At 40.3% G+C, this 21363-nt stretch overlaps 4 protein-coding genes across 4 annotated transcripts in view; 3 read left to right on the forward strand and 1 right to left on the reverse strand.

The window, feature by feature from the left end:
* LOC109713428 (rRNA biogenesis protein RRP5) overlaps window positions 1–21363 on the forward strand; it is a gene marked incomplete at its 5' end in the record, with an annotated part of 64636 nt that overhangs the window by 16190 nt on the left and 27083 nt on the right.
* LOC109713429 (ABC transporter C family member 5-like) lies at window positions 1570–9753 on the forward strand. Its single transcript, XM_020237505.1, has 11 exons — window positions 1570–4077; window positions 4475–4795; window positions 4876–4962; window positions 5421–6116; window positions 6402–6566; window positions 6725–7019; window positions 7507–7721; window positions 8208–8513; window positions 8798–8861; window positions 8951–9190; window positions 9355–9753. The coding sequence occupies exons 1-11, from the start codon at window positions 2002–2004 to the stop codon at window positions 9456–9458; spliced, it is 4569 nt and encodes a 1522-aa protein (XP_020093094.1). The 5' UTR covers window positions 1570–2001; the 3' UTR covers window positions 9459–9753.
* LOC109713432 (bifunctional TH2 protein, mitochondrial-like) lies at window positions 12220–16248 on the forward strand. The gene is made up of 6 exons (XM_020237513.1): window positions 12220–12639; window positions 13054–13162; window positions 13501–13788; window positions 13916–14327; window positions 14454–14723; window positions 15482–16248. The coding sequence occupies exons 1-6, from the start codon at window positions 12449–12451 to the stop codon at window positions 15898–15900; spliced, it is 1689 nt and encodes a 562-aa protein (XP_020093102.1). The 5' UTR covers window positions 12220–12448; the 3' UTR covers window positions 15901–16248.
* On the reverse strand, window positions 16733–19119 carry LOC109713433 (GDSL esterase/lipase At5g33370-like). Its single transcript, XM_020237514.1, has 5 exons — window positions 18810–19119; window positions 18126–18253; window positions 17768–18010; window positions 17423–17675; window positions 16733–17067 (listed from the first exon to the last, which is right to left on the reverse strand). Exons 1-5 carry the CDS (start codon window positions 19051–19053, stop codon window positions 16835–16837), a joined length of 1101 nt encoding a protein of 366 aa, XP_020093103.1. The 5' UTR covers window positions 19054–19119; the 3' UTR covers window positions 16733–16834.

Raw genomic sequence — 21363 nt, forward strand, 5'->3', positions numbered from 1 at the left:
CTATAACTGAGGGGGTTTGCTTGTTAGCTCTATTGTCTATTGAAACATTTTGTCATACAGTTTCTGAAAGTGTGGGTCAAAAGAGTACCCACAACGGTTGCGGGTGCGTGTGCGCGGGACCTGTCTGCGCACGGGTGCATGTGCGCGTCGGCGGGCTGGCGCGCGGGAGTGTCCACGTGCATGTGTGTGTACAAGAATAGACATGTGACATGTGATTAGCATGTCAGTGACATAATAAAAACTTGACCACATATACAATAAGGCGATAATGTGCTAACATATGAATATATGCTAACATTCCCCTGCAATCTGAGGATACGGTGGCCGGATGTGAAGAGCGAAAAGCAAGTAGACAACGGTATGGTGAAGAGATCAACCACAAGATTGCCAGATTGAACTTTTCAGGAAGAAAATGGTGGTCAAGCTTTATATGCTTCATGCGGGCGCGTAAAATGGCATGGGCAGCAAGATAAGTGGTGCTTAAGTTATCACAATAGATCCGAGTTGAATGCCATGTGGAAACACCAAGATCATGAAGCAACCGACGAATCCAAATAGTTTCCACAAGAGTAAACACGATTGCTCGATATTCTGCTCCAGAACTAGACCGTGAAATGGTTGGTTGCTTCTTGGTTGACCAAGAGATGAGATTAGGCCTGAAAAACACACAACCCAATAGTAGAGTGACGAGAATTGGGCAACCAGCACAATTGGCAACAGTATGTGCTGTGCGTAAAGGACGAGAGCCCTGGTAGAAATGAAGTCCATATGATAGAGTCCCAACGACATAATAATTGTTGTTCCTGCGGGTGTTGTAGAAATTGAGTGAAATTGACCAACCAGATTAACAACATGAGAAATATCTGGTGGAGTGAGGGTCCCGAGCAACTGATGATAAATGTTTGGGTTGGCTAATATGCAGGTATTTTAGTAGTAGAGGAGAGGGGAGTGGCAATTAGCTTGCTAGTAGATAAACCATGACGATCCAACAATTGTTTTGCACATTTGTATTGAGTCAAGTACAGACCAGACAAAGAATGGGTGACTCCAACACCTAGAGGCACGTTTGGTTCGCACTATGGAAGATTACTAGGAATAAAAGATATTCGAGAATCTTATTCCTATTCATCCTATTACTAAGAATGTGGTATTCCTATGTTTGGTTCGCACGGTCATATTATTTAGTAATTTTATTTAAGATTACAAAAAATATACAATTAATTAATTATTAATTAATTTAATTTAGATAATGCTATCAAAAATTTCAACTTCTTTTTAGGAAAAAGGGAAAGAGAACATAGGTTAGAGAGAGAGAGCATAATTAAAGAAATAGGAAGAGAAATAGAGTCGAGGTTAGAGAGAGTGAGAGAGTTGAGATTTTAGAAAAATAGAGGTAGAGAGCTTAGTTTAGAGAGAGAAAAAGAGTTGAAGTTTAGAGAGAAAAAGATAAGTTTAGAGAGAGATAAGGTTAGAGTGTAAAGAAAAATAATACCAACTAGCCGGNTACATCTTCATTAGTTATTAGCTATTAACTATTACCACTTATTAAACAAAAAAAAAAAAAACCAACACACAGTGAGAGAGAGAGAGAGAGAGAGATTAAGATTAAGATTGAGATTGAGATTGAGATTGCTTTTGAGGTCGGTGAGATTAGCAGAAATTTCAGAAACTTTTCCTTGTCTCTTTCCACTACACTTTAATAATAAATCTGTTTTTATCTCCACACAATTTAAACCCTCTGTTGGTTTCCGCAATGTGGCCTCTCTCTCTCTAATCCCCTCCACTCCTCCCACCCTTCACCTTCGCAAAGTGTCGCCACCTCTCCCTCTCTCTCTCTCTCCTGTTCGGGGCTCTGCAATAAAGAGTCGAGTCTCACTACCCGCGTAGTGAAATGCCCAAAGCCAATATACACTACCCCCACCGCCGCGCCTCGTCCTCCTCTTCCGAATCTCGCCTGAAGAAGATCCAAGCTCTGCGCCGCCCCAATTCCGATTCCGGGAGATGGCTTCGTCTTCGTCTCCCCTCTCCTCCTCCTCCTCCTCCTCCTCCTCCTTCGATTCCCTGCCCTTGCTCGAGAAGGCCTGCGTTCTCGCGCAATCGACGCTCATCCTCTTCTTCCTCTTGCTCGCTTTGGGGCGGAGGGTGTTCCGAGCGGGCTCCAAAGAGCCCCCGAACGCCTCAATCCGTGCCCAATCCACCGCCAATTCGGGCTCTGCTGCGGCGGCGGCGGCGGGGGGGGGTTGCTGGTTCAAGGCCACGGCTCTGTGCTGCTTCTACGTTTTGCTCCTGCAATTAGCGGCGCTCGCGTATGAAACGGTGCGCTTGGCGAAGGAAGGTGGGCGGCGCTTCTCCGCCGTTTATGTGCCTCTGGTGCAATCCCTCTCCTGGGCTCTTCTCTCTCTATCCGTCGTCCACTGCAGCGGCCGCGCATTGGAGAAATTCCCCCTTTTGGTGCGGCTATGGTGGTTCGTCTCCTTCTCCCTCTCCGCTTACATCGCCCTCGTCGACGCCGAGGGTTTAATGAGCGGCTCCTTCGCTCTCGGCTCGCATGCGCTCGCCAATTTCGCCGCGTTCCCCGCCCTCGCCTTCCTCTGCGTCGTCTCCCTCCGCGGCTCCACCGGAATTGCCCTCGCTCCGGGGAATCCCCGCCTTCGCGAGCCGTTGCTGGCCGAGGAGGAGGAAGGCGAGGACGAGAGAGAGCAGGGCTGCCAGAAGGTCACGCCTTATGCTCAGGCCGGGCTCTTCAGCCTCGCCACTCTGTCCTGGCTTAACGCCCTGCTCTCCATCGGCGCGAAGCGGCCCCTCGAGCTCAACGACGTGCCGCTCTTGGCTCAGAAGGACCGCGCCAAGACCTCGTATAAGACGCTGAATTCGAACTGGGAGCAGAGGAAGGCCGAGCACCCTTCCAGGGCGCCTTCTCTCGCATTGGCGATATTCGATTCGTTCTGGAACGAAGCGGCTTTAAATGCTGTTTTCGCGCTGCTGAACACTCTCGTCGCCTACGTCGGCCCCTACATGATTAGCTACTTTGTCGATTACCTGAGCGGAAAGATCGCCTTTCGTCACGAAGGCTATGTCCTCGCTTTGATCTTCTTCAGCGCCAAGCTGGTGGAGACCGTCACCGCTCGCCAGTGGTACCTGGGGGTGGATATAATGGGAATGCACGTTCGATCGGCTTTGACTGCCATGGTGTACCGCAAGGGGCTGAGGCTGTCGAGCGCGGCCAGGCAAAGCCATACGAGCGGCGAGATTGTGAATTATATGGCGGTCGACGTGCAGAGAGTTGGCGACTTCTCTTGGTACCTTCACGATACGTGGATGCTACCTCTGCAGATACTTCTCGCTCTGGCTATTCTGTATAAGAGCGTCGGGATCGCCGCTCTCGCGACGCTGGCTGCCACAATTATCTCTATTCTCGTCACTATCCCGCTGGCGAAATTCCAAGAAGATTATCAAGATAAGCTGATGGCTGCTAAGGATGAAAGAATGAGGAAGACCTCCGAATGCCTTAAGAACATGAGAATTTTAAAACTACAAGCTTGGGAGGACCGGTATCGGTTGATGCTCGAGGAGATGAGGAAGACGGAGTTTGGGTGGCTGAAAAAGGCCCTGTACTCTCAAGCTCTCATCACTTTCATCTTTTGGGGTTCTCCCATCTTTGTTTCGGTGATAACTTTTGCTACTTCTATATTATTGGGCCACGACCTAACTGCCGGCGGTGTTCTTTCCGCTTTAGCCACTTTCAGAATTCTCCAAGAACCACTTAGGAACTTCCCTGATTTAGTATCTATGATGGCTCAGACTAAGGTGTCCTTGGATCGGATATCAGGTTTTTTACAGGAGGAAGAGTTGCAAGACGATGCAGTAACAAATGTTCCGCCTGGAACTACAGATGTCGCTATTGAAATAAGAGACGGCGATTTTTGTTGGGATCCGTCTTCTTCACGGTCGACGCTATCTGCGATTCAATTGAAAGTGGAAAAGGGAATGCGTGTGGCTGTTTGTGGTGTTGTTGGTGCGGGGAAGTCGAGCTTTCTCTCTTGCATACTTGGGGAGATACCGAAGCTCTTCGGAGAAGTCAGTAAATACATTTCCAGTCATCTTTGTTGGTTTCTAGTTGGCAAAGAAGCATCGAGGCCTCCTCAAGTATATGCCATTTTGAAAATGCCCTCTAACTTTGCATTTCATTATTGACACCTCGTCAGCTGGCAAATGAATAGATCTATTAAATTCGGCGGAATTACTGTTAAATATAACGGAATCTCAATTAGACCAGTTGAGCTCACTCAAATTAAAACAAGCTAAACTTCTAGTAGCATCGATTACTTAAACAAAATAAAAAAAAAAAATTTGGAGGTCTGTTTCAAAATGGCCTGCTATGTAGGAAGCCTCCGTACATTTCTATCTTCTGTTTAAAGAAGCTTTTGTATTATGCAATCTGTATATATTATGACTTCCTTTCGTGTTCTTTTAGGTCAAGGTATGTGGATCTGCTGCTTACGTGTCTCAATCGGCTTGGATACAGTCTGGAAATATAGAGGAAAACATTCTTTTTGGATATCCGATGGAGAAGCAAAGATATAAGAATGTTCTCCATGCTTGTTCACTAAAGAAAGATTTGGAATTATTCTCTCATGGAGATCAAACAATTATTGGGGATAGAGGTATTAATCTAAGCGGTGGCCAGAAGCAAAGGGTGCAGCTAGCGAGAGCACTCTATCAAGATGCCGACATTTATTTGCTTGATGACCCCTTTAGTGCGGTCGATGCGCACACGGGAAGTGAGCTATTCAGGGTAATAATTAGAACCTTATAATTTTGTCGTTTCCTTAATAGCGTTAAACTTAGGTAAACTCATGAAGTATAATATTGCAGGAGTACATAATGACAGCACTGGCTGGTAAGACCGTGATATTCGTCACTCATCAAGTTGAGTTTCTTCCAGCTGCTGACATGATACTGGTATTAATCTCCCTTTTCATTCTTATCTTTTCACCCAGAATGGCAGAATTGATGATTGATATGTTTTAGATCTCCTTTAGAAAAGCCCATATTCACTTCTCAAAAAAAAAAAAGAAAAGAAAAAGAAAAGACTACCAATGATATGTAGTTCTATGGAAAGAACTTTGTTGTCCTATGGCAAACTTGGTAAGAATAGCGCCTAAATATTATTTGATTTTTAAGTATGTATTTATGGATGTAGATACACATACGTTCCTATTGCTTATCTAGATAAAGAAACTAAAAAGAGAAGAAGAAGAAAGAAAGGGTGATTTGTTTTTGTTGAACTCTCCTTACCCATTTTTTTTATCCATTACGACCATGTAGTTTTGTTATTTATTGTTAAAGAGTAATTAGTTGGCAATGTTATGTTCTTGATCGAATTTAACAACAGCACATTATATTATTTTCCCGTTCAGGTCTTTAGAGAAGGTCAGATAATACAGGCTGGAAAATATGAAGATCTTCTTAAAGCAGGTACTGACTTCAACATTCTCGTTTCAGCTCACCAAGAAGCAATTGATGCAATGGATATTTTTGAAAGTGCTTCTGAAGATTTAGAAACTAGTACTTCTAATGGAGAGAGTTCCCTATTCAATAAAAGGTTAACATCAAGCAAAAGCAACATTGACAATATGAACAGTGAGATATCGGAAAAAGAATCATTGTCTGATAAAAAGGCAAGGAAGGAGAAGAAGAAAGCGAAGAGAATGAAAAGAAAGCAGCTGGTTCAAGAAGAAGAGAGAGAAAGAGGAAAGATCAGCTTTAAGGTGTACTTGTCATATATGGCTGCAGCTTACAAAGGAGCACTTATTCCTCTCATTATTCTATCTCAGACAGCTTTTCAGGTGCTTCAGATAGCTGGCAATTGGTGGATGGCGTGGGCAAACCCTCAAACTGAGGGAGATAAGCCAAAGACAAATAGTGTCGTTCTTTTAGTCGTTTATATGTGTCTCGCTTTTGGGAGTTCAGTGTTTGTTTTCATTAGAGCTGTTCTTGTTGCTACCTTTGGTTTAGCAGCAGCACAAAAGCTGTTTATAAAAATGCTACGAACGGTTTTTCGAGCCCCAATGTCCTTCTTTGATTCTACTCCTGCAGGCCGGATCTTGAACCGTGTAAGTAATTTATCACCAATTGTAAACGGTCTTTCTTTAACAATTCTAAGAAGAATATACTAGTTATGTAATATTTCACTTAGGGATTTTACATGTATATTTGTGCAAAAACACCTCGTTAAATATACGGCTGTAAAATATGAAAGTTCATATATACTCCTTGACTAGTGTGGTTCCTTTTTTTTTTGACTTTATGTTGACGAGTCGTCCAAGTTATGGGTATGGGGTTGTTTTGTGTCCGAATGCGATTATGACTTTCAATAATATATTGGTATTATTTTTCAGGTGTCTGTTGATCAAAGTGTGGTGGATCTTGATATCCCTTTCAGGCTTGGTGGGTTTTCATCAACAACGATACAGCTGCTCGGTATAGTTGGTGTTATGACGAATGTTACATGGCAAATTTTGTTTTTGTTCTTTCTTATGGTGATCGCTTGCTTATGGATGCAGGTAAATAATTTTTGCACTCATATATTCTCAGTTCTGAACATCATGATAATAATTTTTTTCTCCTTAAAAAAACATGCTAAACTTCCTGATACATTTTTCACAATCTAGAATTAGATTCATATATGGTATGACCGTTGACATTTTTCCTTGTAAAACAGAAATACTACATGGCTTCATCAAGGGAGTTGGTTAGGATTGTAAGCATTCAAAAGTCCCCTATAATACATCTGTTTGGAGAGTCTATTGCGGGAGCTGCTACTATTAGGGGGTTTGGTCAAGAGAAACGCTTCATGAAAAGGAACCTTTTCCTCCTAGATTGCTTTGCTCGACCATATTTCTGCAGTGTTGCGGCAATAGAATGGCTTTGTTTGCGCATGGAGTTGCTGTCCACCTTTGTATTCGCCGTCTGCATGACTCTTCTTGTGAGCTTTCCACATGGAAGTATCGATCCAAGTATGTATTTTGTGGTTTTGCACAACTTTTCCAATTTTCCATTTATTTCTTTACTATGTTGTTGAAACTGTGTAAGGTGTTATATTTATTTTTGTGATGTTGCACATTTAGGGTTTGTTTGGCCGAGTTGGAGCTTCTGTAGATGTTCTGCTTGAGTAGAGCTGTTTGAAGCTCCATTTCAGAAGCAGAAACTTCTGCTTTCTGCAATAGAGCTGCTGCTTCTTGTGACGTAACAAGTTTATGCTTTTGAAACCCAGAAGCTAATCTTAGGTTCCAGCCGTGACAAAAGTGTCGCACTTTCATTTAGTCACTTGCCTGGTTTCTGGAAGCTTTAGCTTTCTTGAGTAGAGTAGCTGTTCCAGAACCATGGCAGTGTTTTTACTAAATTTTTTAGTGTGACGATTGTAATATTCTGAACATTTGTTTCTCAGCAATTAAATGTGCTTGTTTTTGAGAGAAGATTAAATGTGCTTTTTTTACTTGATAGGTATGGCAGGGCTTGCTGTTACGTATGGCCTTAATTTGAACGCCCGTCTATCCCGCTGGATATTGAGCTTTTGCAAACTGGAGAACAAAATTATCTCTATTGAGCGGATTAATCAATATTGCGAAATACCTGGAGAAGCACCACCTGTTATTGAGAACAGTCGACCTCCACCTTCATGGCCCGAGACTGGCGCAATTGAACTGATCGATCTCAAGGTGCGCATCTAACAAAGTAGCGTCTTATGCGTCAGAGATATTTACACATGTAGCTGCTCAAAATGATATTTCTATGTACGTATTAGCAATTTGATTCTATCACGGTGCTGGTGTCAGATAGAAATGCTGTTCTTTGACATATATTGGTCTAATACCGTGATAGTTTGAAGAAGTTAAACTTCTCACGATCCTGATTTTTGAGCTCTCAAGAATAAATTACATTGCTGATATGTGCTACCTCTACCTCATTTTGACAATTTTAAAAGAAAAATACCACGGCTTGGCATGCTCTATTTTTGGCGGCATAACATATTCATGCAGTTGTGATTTTTTCAAATGATCCCTTGCAAAATGTTTCCCACATTACATGACGCAAATGGCATCTTAAGATTAGCCAGTCAAAATATGACCTTTTCTTTGCCATAGATATCTATAATTGATTAATTAATTAGAATTGACTTTATTCTCTTTTTAATTTGTCTAAAGGTTCGTTACAAGGAGAGTCTACCAACAGTCTTGCATGGAGTTTCGTGCACATTTCCTGGTGGGAAGAAGATTGGAATTGTTGGGCGGACAGGAAGCGGCAAATCCACTCTTATACAGGCACTTTTCCGCCTAATTGAACCTTCTAGTGGGAAAATTATAATAGACAACATAGACATCTCCACCATTGGCCTCCACGATCTACGATCCAGGCTCAGTATCATACCACAGGATCCCACCTTGTTCGAGGGTACAATCAGAGGCAATCTCGACCCTTTAGAAGAGCGTTCTGATTATGAAGTTTGGCAGGTTAGGCCAATAATACTTGGTTTGTTGAAAAGTTTCATTTCTTTTGGATATACTTACATATATGCCCCTGAAAGATTATCTTTGACATATATGTATCCCTCTTTAGAAAAATTCTTCTATTGCAAAACCAACCTTCCTCAAGAATTAACGTTGTTAGGGCTTATGTATGGAAGGTTCAGATCTTACGAAGATTTGTATGTAAACAGAAGATTTTTTTTCTTTTCTTTTTTAGTGAATTTGTTGAAACCAACTTCTTAGCATGACCTTCTTATGGTGTCTTTCAGGCGCTTGATAAGTGTCAGCTTGGAGATGTGATCCGCCAAAAGGAAGAAAAGCTCGACTCCCCGGGTATTTGCCACGATACTGAACCCCCATAAGTTACTCTATTATTTTGGCATTTTTCTGTGCAAATAAATATAAGATTTTCGGCCTTGCAGTCTTAGAGAATGGAGAAAACTGGAGTGTCGGACAGCGACAACTTGTTTCAGTAGGCAGGGCACTGCTGAAGCAGGCACGCATATTGGTGCTTGATGAGGCAACGGCGTCGGTCGACACAGCCACTGATAACCTCATTCAGAAGATCATCCGAAGCGAATTTAAAGACTGCACCGTCTGCACCATTGCCCATCGCATCCCGACTGTTATCGACAGTGATCTTGTCTTGGTCCTCAGTGATGGTAAGTTATTTACATGTAATAAAACAACCATGAAGCATCATGGTTTAAGTGACTTCCACTTGCTGTCTTTTTTTAAAAAATAAAAATATATTTTAAAGTGCATTTTCCTGCTGCTTTGTTTTTCTTTTTTCTTCTCTTTTATCTTTGAAATGTTCCACTTTCAGGTAGAGTTGCAGAGTTTGACAGCCCAATGAGATTGTTAGAGGATAGATCCTCCATGTTTCTGAAGCTGGTCACTGAGTACTCCACCAGGTCAAGCAGTATCTGAGACCGTCGAGACCGCAAGTTTACGATCATCGAACTGGTGGAAGCGACAAATATAAAGCAGTAAATAAGACAATAATGATCAATGGATCTGATCAAGCTCTAAACAGGGCTGAGGAGTTTTAGAGAGAGAGAGAGAGAGAGAGAGAGAGTCTACCAGTTTCAACCAATGAAATTTCCCTATAGAGAGAGGCTAAAGAAGTAGAAAAATGAGTGAAAAAGTATGTAACATGTGCTAACTTTGCAAGAAGATTTAACATATAGTTTTGAGTAGTACTCAGGCTGGCAAATTTTCCTTCCGTCCTATCCTTTTTTATCAGTATTCAGTAATTCCTCGGCAATTGTTTCGAGTGGCACGGGGTGGGATAGGTTCGGTTGTGTACGATAATATTCACACACACACACACACACTACCGTCTATATAAACTTAAAAATTACTATATCTACATTCTAATGTAGAGTGTAAATTTTACATTGCACAACTTTAAGATTTAAAGTTACTGACCATCCCTAGAGCAAGTGGCAAAGGATTTGATGGTTGGTAGCCGAGACCCAAGTTCGAATCCTAGTTGATTCACATTTCTAGCTAAGTGTATTTCTAAATGAAATAAACGAAGCGGGTAACATGCTATCTATCTCTCAAAAAAAAAAACATTAAGATTTAAAGTTGATAAGTGAATATTTTCTTTTTAAAGACTATGGTGTAAATTATAAAATATGCGTACGGTCAGCATTGCTAAAACATTACCCACCTTCTTAATTTATTTTCTATGCAAATGCTGTTAATCCATGCATACTACAATCTACGAAATAGAAAAGCATGCGCGCAAAAGGCCAAATAAGAAAATCACAACCATTAACTAGCCTTGTTGGTTAAGGCACCAACAAGTGCCTATCATAGGCTGGGGGCTTAGGAGGCTATTCATTTTCAGAATTACGTGTCACATTGTCATCGGATACGTACGGCATTTGGTAGGTCATCAACAATAAGAAATTATAAAAGAAAAAAAAAAGGAAAGTTCAAAAAGTAAAATCAGCCCCTTTCGGAAAAAGGAAAAAGTCAATCAACCAGGATCTTCCGGAAATTGCATGAAGTAAACAAAAAGTACCTTCTTTTCTCTCTCTCTCTTTCCTTTTCAAATTTAAATTTTAAATTTAAATTATATCATGATTGCAATAACTTAACATAGCATGTGTTGGCTGATCAACAGAAAATTAAAAACAAAATTGAATCGAAACGTGCCTCTTGTGGGCTGTGGGCCCGCAAATGTCAAACAATCCTTCAGTTTTTTCTTTCTTTTTTTTTTTATAATTTTTTCAATCTCAGCGGGCCCATTTAATACGTGGACTTGGCTATATTTCTCTCAAAAATCGTCATCACTAACGTTTTAAGCCACCGCATCCACCGTCGAAACTTTACGATGAACGGTAACGGGCCGTTGATAGTTTTCTAAAGCCCATTGGATTATAAAAGGCCAAGTAGGCCCCACGGGCTGCTTAGTTTGAATCAAACCCTGTCTTATTCTAAAACTTCATTATCCATAGGACATTATGACGTCACCCATGATATTTCTATATTTTTTTTACTCCTTCGCTCTTTTGACCGTCGGATGAAACTGGCACAAAACAGGCCATCTTCATCTAGCCGTCAAAACGAGACGAATTTAAAGGTCGTGGTGTGCATATGACAACTGGAATTGGAAAACATGTCGATGTCACGAGCGAAAGGGGTTCTAGCTGGACACGTGTCAGTAGATGAGTCGCTAAGATTCGGACTTTTCACTTTTGCCGTGCGTTCCATCACTCAATTCCCTCCCTACCTGTAGTCGTGAAACGGTGCGTCGCACGAGAAGGTTTAGCATATTTAATTTATTTTCTCTCTTTAATCAAAAATCTAAATTATGAATTTTAAGTGTGAAGAAAAATTTTATGCATACTTGTTATTCAATTTTGAAAAAGATTTTAAATACCATCTATGTGATTTCACACTTTTTTATTTTAATATTCTGTGGTTTAAAGTGTATTGATTTAATATCATGTGTTTTTATTTTTATTTTTTTATTATTGATTTTGTTAATTTTTTTATTAAATCGGTGACAAAGTTAAAACTAAATACTAAAGTGAATATTCGATAAACTTAGGTAGGGTATTGAAGTTTTTTGTATATAATTTAACGAAATATTAATGAAAAAGATGACTAAAAGATAAAAATAAAACCGCATGACACTAACTTGATACACTTTAAATCTTATAATGATAAAGTGAGAAAGTGTAAAACCATAAGAGTGGTATTTAAAATTTATCCCTTAAGATTTTTCTGCTTCGCTTATTTTATTTAGAAATAAATTTAGCCGAAAACTATGAATCAACGAGAATTTTAACTCGGCATCTCGGGTATCAACCACAAAGTTCTTTCCCATTTGAGCCAGAAAACAGCGGATAGGAAGAAATTATTTGGGAGAAAAAGTACACGCATCTTCAGGCTCTTTAATTTGTGTGTTGGCGTGCGCTGGGTGTATAGGCTTCGGTGCACGCAGAGGGCGAAGTGGATTTTCCTTAAACAACAGCGACAAGTACCCACCATTTGTACCGAAGGCCCTCCACCAACGTCCAACCGCCGACCCGGTCCGATTCCGACCCACTACTTTCACCAGAAAGCACTAGTAGACCATGGAAAACCGCGCCGGCCGCCGGTTCCTTCCTCCTCTTCTCCCTCTACTCCCCCGCCTATAAATACACCCGCTCCCATCCTTTACCCTTCCTCTACCCACCTTGATGCTTCCTCTCCCCTCTCGTACGACGAAACCCTAACCCTAGCTCCTCGCTCCTCGCTCCTCGCTCTCGCTCTCGCGCTATAGATCCGCGGCATCGATCCGCTCCCATTCCCGTTCTCGCTGCGCGGACGCGTTTGGATCGCTCCGTGGGGAAGGATCGGGCCGAACGGAAGTGTTCTCGGCCCCGGATTTGGCTCCGGATTCGAAGAAGGGAGCGGCCATGGCGGTTGTGGCGAAGGGGGTGGAGGAGGGATCCCCGGCGAAGAGGTTCTGGATCAGGTCCCAGAAGGAGGCGGTGTTCACCGCGTACACGCCCTTCGTCGTGTGCTTGGCGGCGGGAGGCTTAGAGTCCGAGGCTTTCCAGGGCTACGTCGCGCAGGACGTCCACTTCCTCAAAGCTTTCACTAAGGCGTAAGTGTGTTTATTCTTAGGCTCTTTTCGTCATTTCTTTGAGTACTCGCAGTTAAGGTGAACGGGATTTAGGGTTTGCAGTGCTTGTAAGTTCTGCTGAGACGTGCATGGATTGTAGTGTTACGGTCAAGTAGACAGATATCCATATATCTATACTGTCTTGATCCTTTGTTATCTAGTGCACTTTCCGATTTGGTAGTTAGGATTTACAATCTAGCTTTTGGATTTTATCTATTATATCTTGCATCCTTGGTCGTAGAACTTAAGGCAGATTTTGGTGTTCATAGTAATTGTGGACGATTTAAAGTGTTTATATATGTAAATGCTTGCGACTGCTTTATTTTGTGGCATATTTTTTTTGTTATGTGATCATTAATAATTGTAGCTATGGACTTGTTATCTTGGTTGTGTTAGCTATGAGATGGCGGAAGAATGTTCTGATGATGATGATGCCAAGGCTACGATACGTGAGCTGAGGAAAGCTGTGATTGAGGAACTGAAAATGCACAATTCAGTTGTCCAAGTAAGATACATTAAGCACTAGCATTTTTAATTTTATTCTAATTTTTCTTAATTAGTCGCATCACATTAGGTTTCACGGTTTTTTTTATGTTGCCGATACTTGATGAGGAACTCAAATAATTCCGAATTGAATTTTATATTTTGGAGGCAAGTTGATGTTTGTATCACTATTTCTACGAGAACTCATACTCTATAATTTTCTGAGAATTGTTTTGCATGGGCAGTATTGTTTAAGAGATAGTCAGTAGATGTTCTTCATACTATATCAAGAGCAATTATATATCATCTGCTTTTGAGATGCACCTTCCTTAAATAGTTCTCAGCAAATAATTTTTGCAGGAATGGGGAATTGATCCCTCCAAGGGAACTGCTCCTAGCTCGTCCACAACAAGATATATAGAATTCCTGATTGCGACAGCTTCAGGGAAAATTGATGGAGGAAAAGGTCCTGGGAAAATTGTCACTCCTTTTGAAAAAACAAAAATTGCTGCTTATACAGTAGGTGCTGTGACGCCTTGCATGAGGCTTTTTGCATATCTGGGGAATGAACTTCAAGTGTTTCTGCAAAATAATGGTAATCATCCCTACAAGAAGTGGATCGAAAGTTACTCCTCTAGAGCCTTTGAGGTATGCTATCGAAATCCTTCTCTTTTAAGCTGTTCTCTTATACGACAGAAACTTCTAAATAGCTGTTTATCCTTATATTATAGGAGCTATTTACTTCTTCGATTTATCATTGTTCACTTGCTTGCAGGACACTGCTGTAAAGATAGAAGATTTGCTTGATAACCTGAGTGTTTCGTTGACTGGCGAGGAACTCGAACTTATAGGAAAGCTTTACCAGCAATCTATGAAGCTAGAAATTGAGTTCTTCTCCAGTCAACAAATAGCGCGGCCTTCTGTAGTTCCCTTGACAAATCCACATGATCTGAAAAATCGACTCATTGTGTTTTCGGATTTTGATTTAACATGCACGGTAGTTGATTCCTCTGCCATTTTGGCAGAGATTGCTATATTGACTGCACAAAAGGCTGATCAGGGTGTGGCTGATGGATTGATTGCGCGGAAGTCATCATCAGATATGAGAAACTCCTGGAACATGCTCTCAAGGCAGTTTACTGAGGAGTACGAGGAATGCATAGAAAAATTACTTTCATCACAAGAAGGTAATAGCATTCTGTGTATCATCTTATTCTTGACTTGCAACAACCGGGTAGAAAATATAAACACTACCTGGCCTGGATAACTAGGATGTTAACTTCCTCATGGTTTGGTTGGTTCTCTATTTGCAGTAAAGGCATTTGATTATGACCGCCTGCGCACAAGTCTGAAGCTGCTATCTGATTTTGAGAATCGGGCAAATTCTAGGGTTATCAATTCTGGATTGTTAAAGGGACTGAAGTTGGATGACATAAAGAAGGCTGGTGAGCGGCTGGTTCTTCAAGATGGTTGTACAAATTTTTTCCAAAATCTTGTAAAGATAAAGGAGAAGCTGAATGTGGATCTGCATATTCTTTCATATTGCTGGTGTGCCGATCTCATAAGGTCGGCCTTTTCTTCAGGTATCTATTTCCTTTCTTTTCCTGCTTTCCTGTGAGAGCATTTCATAAATGTTTGTTACATCTCTCCTACCAGTTAACTTCCCTCTGTTTTTCTTTACTAGAAAGCCCCCTGATCCTCTTTTCGTTCAACTTCTGTTGGTTTTTTGTGTTCAAATTGTTTCCATGTCAATGAGTGAAGATCAGCTAGGAATGTAGAATTTACTTGAATATTCAATTTGATGATTGATACACACTGTTCACTACATTTAAGCACCATAATGCTTGCTTATCAAAGTTTAGGTGATAAGTATGGATTTAAGCCATGAATCAGAATGTGTTCTTAGTGATTAAGGAACTGTTCATTTAGTTACTAATTGATGCTTGGTTTGAGCATCTTCAGAAAATTTCTTGTAGGTGCTTTGTAGTAATTATTAATTCTTGCCATCCGCTTTGCCAAGTGGGAACAGCCAAATTCTTCCCTAGGAGAAACTAAGTCATCTGGATTTTCCTATTTTATCTTATGCAGCTTATTTCTGCTTCGACTTGCTGTGGTTGTGTGTGTGGCTAATGCCTTTTCTTGGTGAAATTCTATTTATTATTTTTTTTCTTTTAGCAAACTATCTAGCTTATCTTTGAAATGAGACCGACTTATAGCGTTAAACATTTGTTTTGTTTTATTGGTGAGACTAGTTTTTTATGTGGCATCTTACAATGCAACATTGTAGTACTATTTTCTCCAGATGCTTCTAACATTGTATTTTCTGGTATTATATGCGCAGCCGGTTGTCTAAATGATCTAACCATCCACTCAAATGAGTTTGGCTATGAAGGATCTGTTTCTACCGGAGAAATCTTCAGAAAGATGGAGTCTCCCCTTGACAAGGTTGAGAAATTTAAAACCATCATAAGCAACTTAAGCCGTGACCCGAAGCATTTGTCTGTGTACATAGGGGACTCGGTGGGAGACTTGCTCTGCTTACTCGAAGCAGATATCGGCATAGTGGTTGGATCGAGCATGAGTTTGAGGAGAGTGGGAAAGCATTATGGTGTTTCCTTCGTTCCACTATTCTCTGGATTGGTAAATAAACAAAGGCAGCTCGACAAACAGGAAAAGACCCCTGTTTGGAAGGGCTTGTCCGGTGTCCTCTACACAGTATCTAGCTGGTCTGAAATACATGCTTTTATTTTAGGGGCGTGACATTTCAGTGATTGTTCTGATCCATCTATTTCTATACAAAGAAATATGATAAACTGTGGCTACTTTTACAAAAGCCGCAGGTTTAATGCTCTTCCTTTTGCCTATATTGTTGATAACAGTGTACTGGTGTTTCGCCTATATTCTTTTTAGGTACAAGAAAGTAATTCCTGGTGCTATCGGTATGCCCGAATTCAAGGGCATTTGTTTGTGAGACGAGCTAAAAGGATGTCTTAGTTTGTGTTCTTTCATTTTTGTCGCTGAGCCACACATTCTGTAACTGCTCATTGCAAACTGTAACTACTTTCTTCTATCATGAAATTTGAATATGTGATCTCCTTTCTGTTGTCACCTTTCTCTGATTTATGCCGAGGTATAACTCTTTACTCATTTTATGGCCATGTTTTTTGAGTAGTGCCACGGTTTCGTAGTTTTACTTGTAATGTTTCGGAAGCTTTCTCACTTCTCCGTAAAAGCTACTGTTCCTCCTTACTGCATGGAGATACTAATCGTCGGTTTGTGACCATTTCATTGAGGATTTTTATTAGAGGAAAATTTGACAAGTTTGATATGTGCATTTGCACATTATTGAGGTATTGCCTTTTGTCTCTTTTTGGGTTTTCCCGCGCTTACATGGGTATAGGTATAGGGTATAAAAGCTTATTTTATACCCGTTTCCCCCTTACTAAGTGCCATCTTTTTCCTGGAATATATTATATATGGAACTTCTGAAGCAAAAGATGCATCAAGCAAGGAGAGTATAGCTAACACCTCTGCTAACTATACCTTAAGCACACGGTGGATTATTAACAGTGACTTCAAACAAGGTAAAAGCTAAATCTAACACTCAGAGGGGTGAGTAGTGAATTCGAATAAGGTAAAAGCTAATCTAACACTCAGAGGGGTGAGTAGAAGGGAAATTCTGAATTCTAATATATCAGATTCGCGCATCCATGGCGAGGATTGTGCTTAGGTTCATGGGGTTCATGTACTCGGTGGATCCGGCCATGAATTGGCTCACGATGATCCGGTTAGCTCTCTCTGTTGGGTGGAATGCATCCCAGAATGCGTACACATCTCTGTTCGGGCACACGCTTGAAAGCACGGTGCAGAGCCCGATCCCGTTGTATGGCCCTTGCCCACAGCATGCAACCTTGGATGTCACGAAACCTGCCAATAATTTTGACAATCAATTAGAAATGCTCGTTTGTTAATAAAACAGCAATTACCAAACCAGTAGTTGAGTTTTTCGATTATCAGAAAGTAAAAGCGACACATTAAAACAATTTGAAGCTTCTACTACGGAGGAAATTTGAAGTTCCACTTTAAGCTTCTACTCCTATGTTCTAACTACAGCAAGAAACTGCCATGGATTTCGATGTTAGAGCTATTTCCAAATGGCGGTTCTTCAGCAAAACTTCTGCAGAAGCTCCAGTACAGTTATGGTTTTTATTTCTTTTTCTTATACAAATAATAGGTGTTCCAACATAATAATGCCCTGATAGTACCCACAATGATTTCTTACCATATGCTTCTGGGTTGGATATGAAGTCCATGTGCATCCGGAAAGCGTTAACGGCGATGAAGATATCCGACTGGAGCTGACTATTAAGCTCTCCCAGCATCTGAACCATCTGGGGATTGAATAGGTCTGCGGCTTGCTGCAGCTCCGGGTCACAGAGCCCGGCGCGGCTCCTCAGTGCTAGCTCGGCCGGCACGCACCCCAGTGGGCCAGTTCCAGTGACCAGGACTTGTCTCGCGCCAAGTTCATAAAGCCTCTGAAATGTTACCAAAAACAGCAGAAGAAACACAATGTGAATGAACCATTATAGCTGCAGTGAAATAGATCAAAGCTAGGAGTGAAACATACAAAAAGAATTTTCCGGTATTCAGAATTGAGATACTGGACATAGTCGGGCAAGGAGAACTCTCTTGATCTCGCAGAGTAAGGCACCAAGTAGTAATTGTTGACAAAATCATTTCCTCCTAGAGTTATCAGAACGAGCGCGCTGTTCACGAGGTGCCGCGTCTGTTTCTCGCCAATCAGAGAGCTCAGCCTCTGCTGGTATTGCTCAAAGTACTGCAATTGCTTCTCGATCCTTATTATATTAACCTGCATATGGGAAAAAAAAGAAAAGAAAAAAAGTTTTAACATGGTTTTTACTTGTCAATTTGGATAGACTTTTTTCTTTGACTTTTCTGTGGAACTATGTTATGAAAGAGCTTACAAATTGGATTCCGGTGTCGTTGAGAATCCCAATCCCTGCTGATGCAAAGTTCGCTCCGACAAGTAGTTTTTCCCCTTCGAGATGTGGACTCAAGTATGGCAAAGGAGATTCAGCTCCAAGGTGCTCGCCTAGGCATTCAACTAGCTCGCTTAGATGACACTTTTTGGAACAAAATCACAATTCAGTAAAGAGCATTGGAATTGCTTTTCGAAAAAATCGTTGTAAATTGGTCTTAGTTTGAGACCTCTTGAGGAGAAAAGCATACTTAGAATCTGGAATCCATACAAAGTGTGGTAAATTTACTTTATTGTCGTGACATTTTGAGAACATCATTGGTGACTAGAGATTGTCAACTTGAAGTGTTCCGCAATGTTAGTATGTACAAGCAAATCGAGTAACGGCACATATGGTTTTATGTTGAGTGTCGCTAGGAGTAAGATTCCAGTAGACAAGGACATTCAGATCCAACTCTAATCTATTTTCTACAGATAAATTTTTATGCATACTGTTATGAATTTGTTTCTCGTCGTTCAGTTATGCTACTCATGATAAAACTACTTGGCTCGAGATACCTCCAAATTATTATAGGAGTACGGAAATGAGATGACCAGCTAGAAATTATTACAGACATGTTTAATACTTCAGTAACATTTTTTAATGTATTCTGATATTAGATACACTAACTAATAATGTCAGGGATGTTCAATCCATTGGAGAATCGGCCTGTAGGCTGGTGAGATGGGAAGTCTATGCCGTAAGGAGGTGCGTCGGCCCGAGCCGTCGTCGCGAGATAGTTGTTGTTGCCATTGTCTACAAGAGAATCGCCAAAGACGAAGAAGGCGCGAGTTGCATTTGACACAGGAAGTGTTCCTAAAGATAACAATAAGCATGGAAGAAGAGTGAATAAGAAGATCCTAGAAAAGGTCATGGCTGTAGATTGTAGAAATGTGAGAACAGGAGACAGAATAAGAAGGAAATGGGTTTAAGAGTTCTTGCCAGTAAACTGCTGAAGGCCCAACTGGTGCTTTATATAGTCCTCTACGTTATGTATTTTCTTCATCTTTCGAGCGATGGTTGGTGGAGGTCCTTAACTACAAATTTAAATTCTGGAGTTTATATAGTGAAAAACAGAAAATTTGATGTCGTCTTTGTCATGAGGACTTTTTCTTGCAATATCACATTTTTGTGTGACAGTTGGGAGACCGTGTGTTGTATTTGCAAATGACGATGACGACATTTGGGATTCTAATTTTTTATGCTATAAACAGTGACAATGTAACTATAACAATAATGGCATCCAAGATTCTAATTAGATACACCATTGTATTGCTGAAATCCTATTATACACTTTTGTGTCAGGTTCCTTGTATTGATAGCTAGCCTTTGCTGAATATGATCATCGCTCAATTACACCAGTTGAGTTGTTAAGTTGTATTAACTTATAAAGCAGAGGAATCTGAGATTGTTTAAAAGAACATTTATCGGTAAATCCTCTTGCCAAACTTTCATATTATGCCTTTTCTGTCAAAATCTGTCCAAATTATTGCTGGAAAATTGCAGTAGGAGCAATATTAGGATTAAGAGAAGTCATCTGGTTCACTAAATATATCGATATTTTTCTTTTTCTCAGCACTCTCTCACATCTTAGTGCCATATAGATCCTTAACTTCATCTGCTTAAACCCACAATTCTACCAATAAAATTTTAGTCAACTGAAAACACAATCCTTGAATATCAAACAGAAACAACTCTCTTCCGAAAAAAAAGAAGAAAATAGATTAGTTAAGCTAATGTGCAAGATCTTGCCTCTATGATCCTTCAAGGATCATAGAATGAAATACCTACATACTCATGATGAGGAATTATTTAGCGAGCGCCACTGACTTCCTTTTTTTTTTTTTTGGAAAAAGGGAGACACAATTTCACTTTTATATGCCACAGCTGCAAAAAAAAAAAAAAAAAAAAAAAAAAAAAAAAAAAAAAAAGCTGATGTATTTCACAGCTGCAAGAATAAAGAAGGTTATAGAACTTCTTTTGAGTTGAAAGTAACCTTGGCCACTCATTATTTTTGTACCATATTTATCTACATCCTTTAAGGCCATGTTCAACCAGTGCATTATTCAGGGCCAACATCAGGAAGGCAGGTACATGTACTAAGTACATTTCCATTAATGAGAATGATAAAATAGGAAATAATCAGCCTCTCTCCAGTATATAGCTAAAGGCAATGTGAAAGTGTAACCAGTGGGGTTTTATGTCTAAAGTTTAGTAGTTAAATTCAACTAACAAATGCATGAAACAAGCTGTGGTTAAGATCAGTCACTTGAGAGCAAACCAACCATTTTGTCTTTCTATTTATTCCAAAAATTTTGAACCACATAACAAGTAGAAACTGTACCAAATTAGACTGCTTAATTTACTGCTTTAACTTTCTGAGCTTTTCTCAACTCAAGATTATAAAAAAGTAATCTGAGTCTTTCATTCTTTTATTTACTGTTACCACTCTCACTATTAGTACCTGCCACCGCCATCACCAAAAGAGCATTTATTACTTTGATGATCATGGTGCATATGATCAATAAAGAGTCCCTTTTAACTTATGTCATAGATGACAAAGAGTCATGCACCTTGCAGGTTGATGTTTATGCCAAATGTAGGAGGTGAGCACTGAGCGACAAACACGCCACTAAACAGTGTCCCTGAGTAATGAATCTCTCACTCTATATAACTCTCCTTTTGAGGGCAATGAATTGTTATGTCCACTTTGGAAGAAAAAGAAAACAAGTTCACCAAAAGTCAGTATTAAACTTAGGCCAGAATTGTTGTAAGAAGTACACAGGCATTTATCAGGTTTGTGCAGTACGTTTGATGCGTAAAACTTTGAAGTGTAAAAAAAAAAAAAAAGAAAGAAAGAAAGAAAAGTATGTTTGGATAGTGTCACTTCGACGAAAATTATATATTCTTATACAATTGTGAGTTGATTTTTTAATGCCGATAGTTATACTTCTGAAGAATTAAGATTGGAGTTGAAGTTTCACCAATCAATTTAACTTTTTCAGTTAATCAAACTTCTCATGGGTGAAATTGACACAAGTTTGAGACTCAAGTTAGAAACATTTCATGATGACTTTATGTGCAGTTGACTGAACATATGAAAAGAGACCTTCTTTTGCACTTCATAGCAATAATGACCCAACAATATTTTCAGGCCATTGAACGCGTCTTGTACTACAACTTC

Source organism: Ananas comosus, linkage group 7, assembly GCF_001540865.1.
Source record: "Ananas comosus cultivar F153 linkage group 7, ASM154086v1, whole genome shotgun sequence".
Taxonomy (NCBI): Eukaryota; Viridiplantae; Streptophyta; class Magnoliopsida; order Poales; family Bromeliaceae; genus Ananas; species Ananas comosus.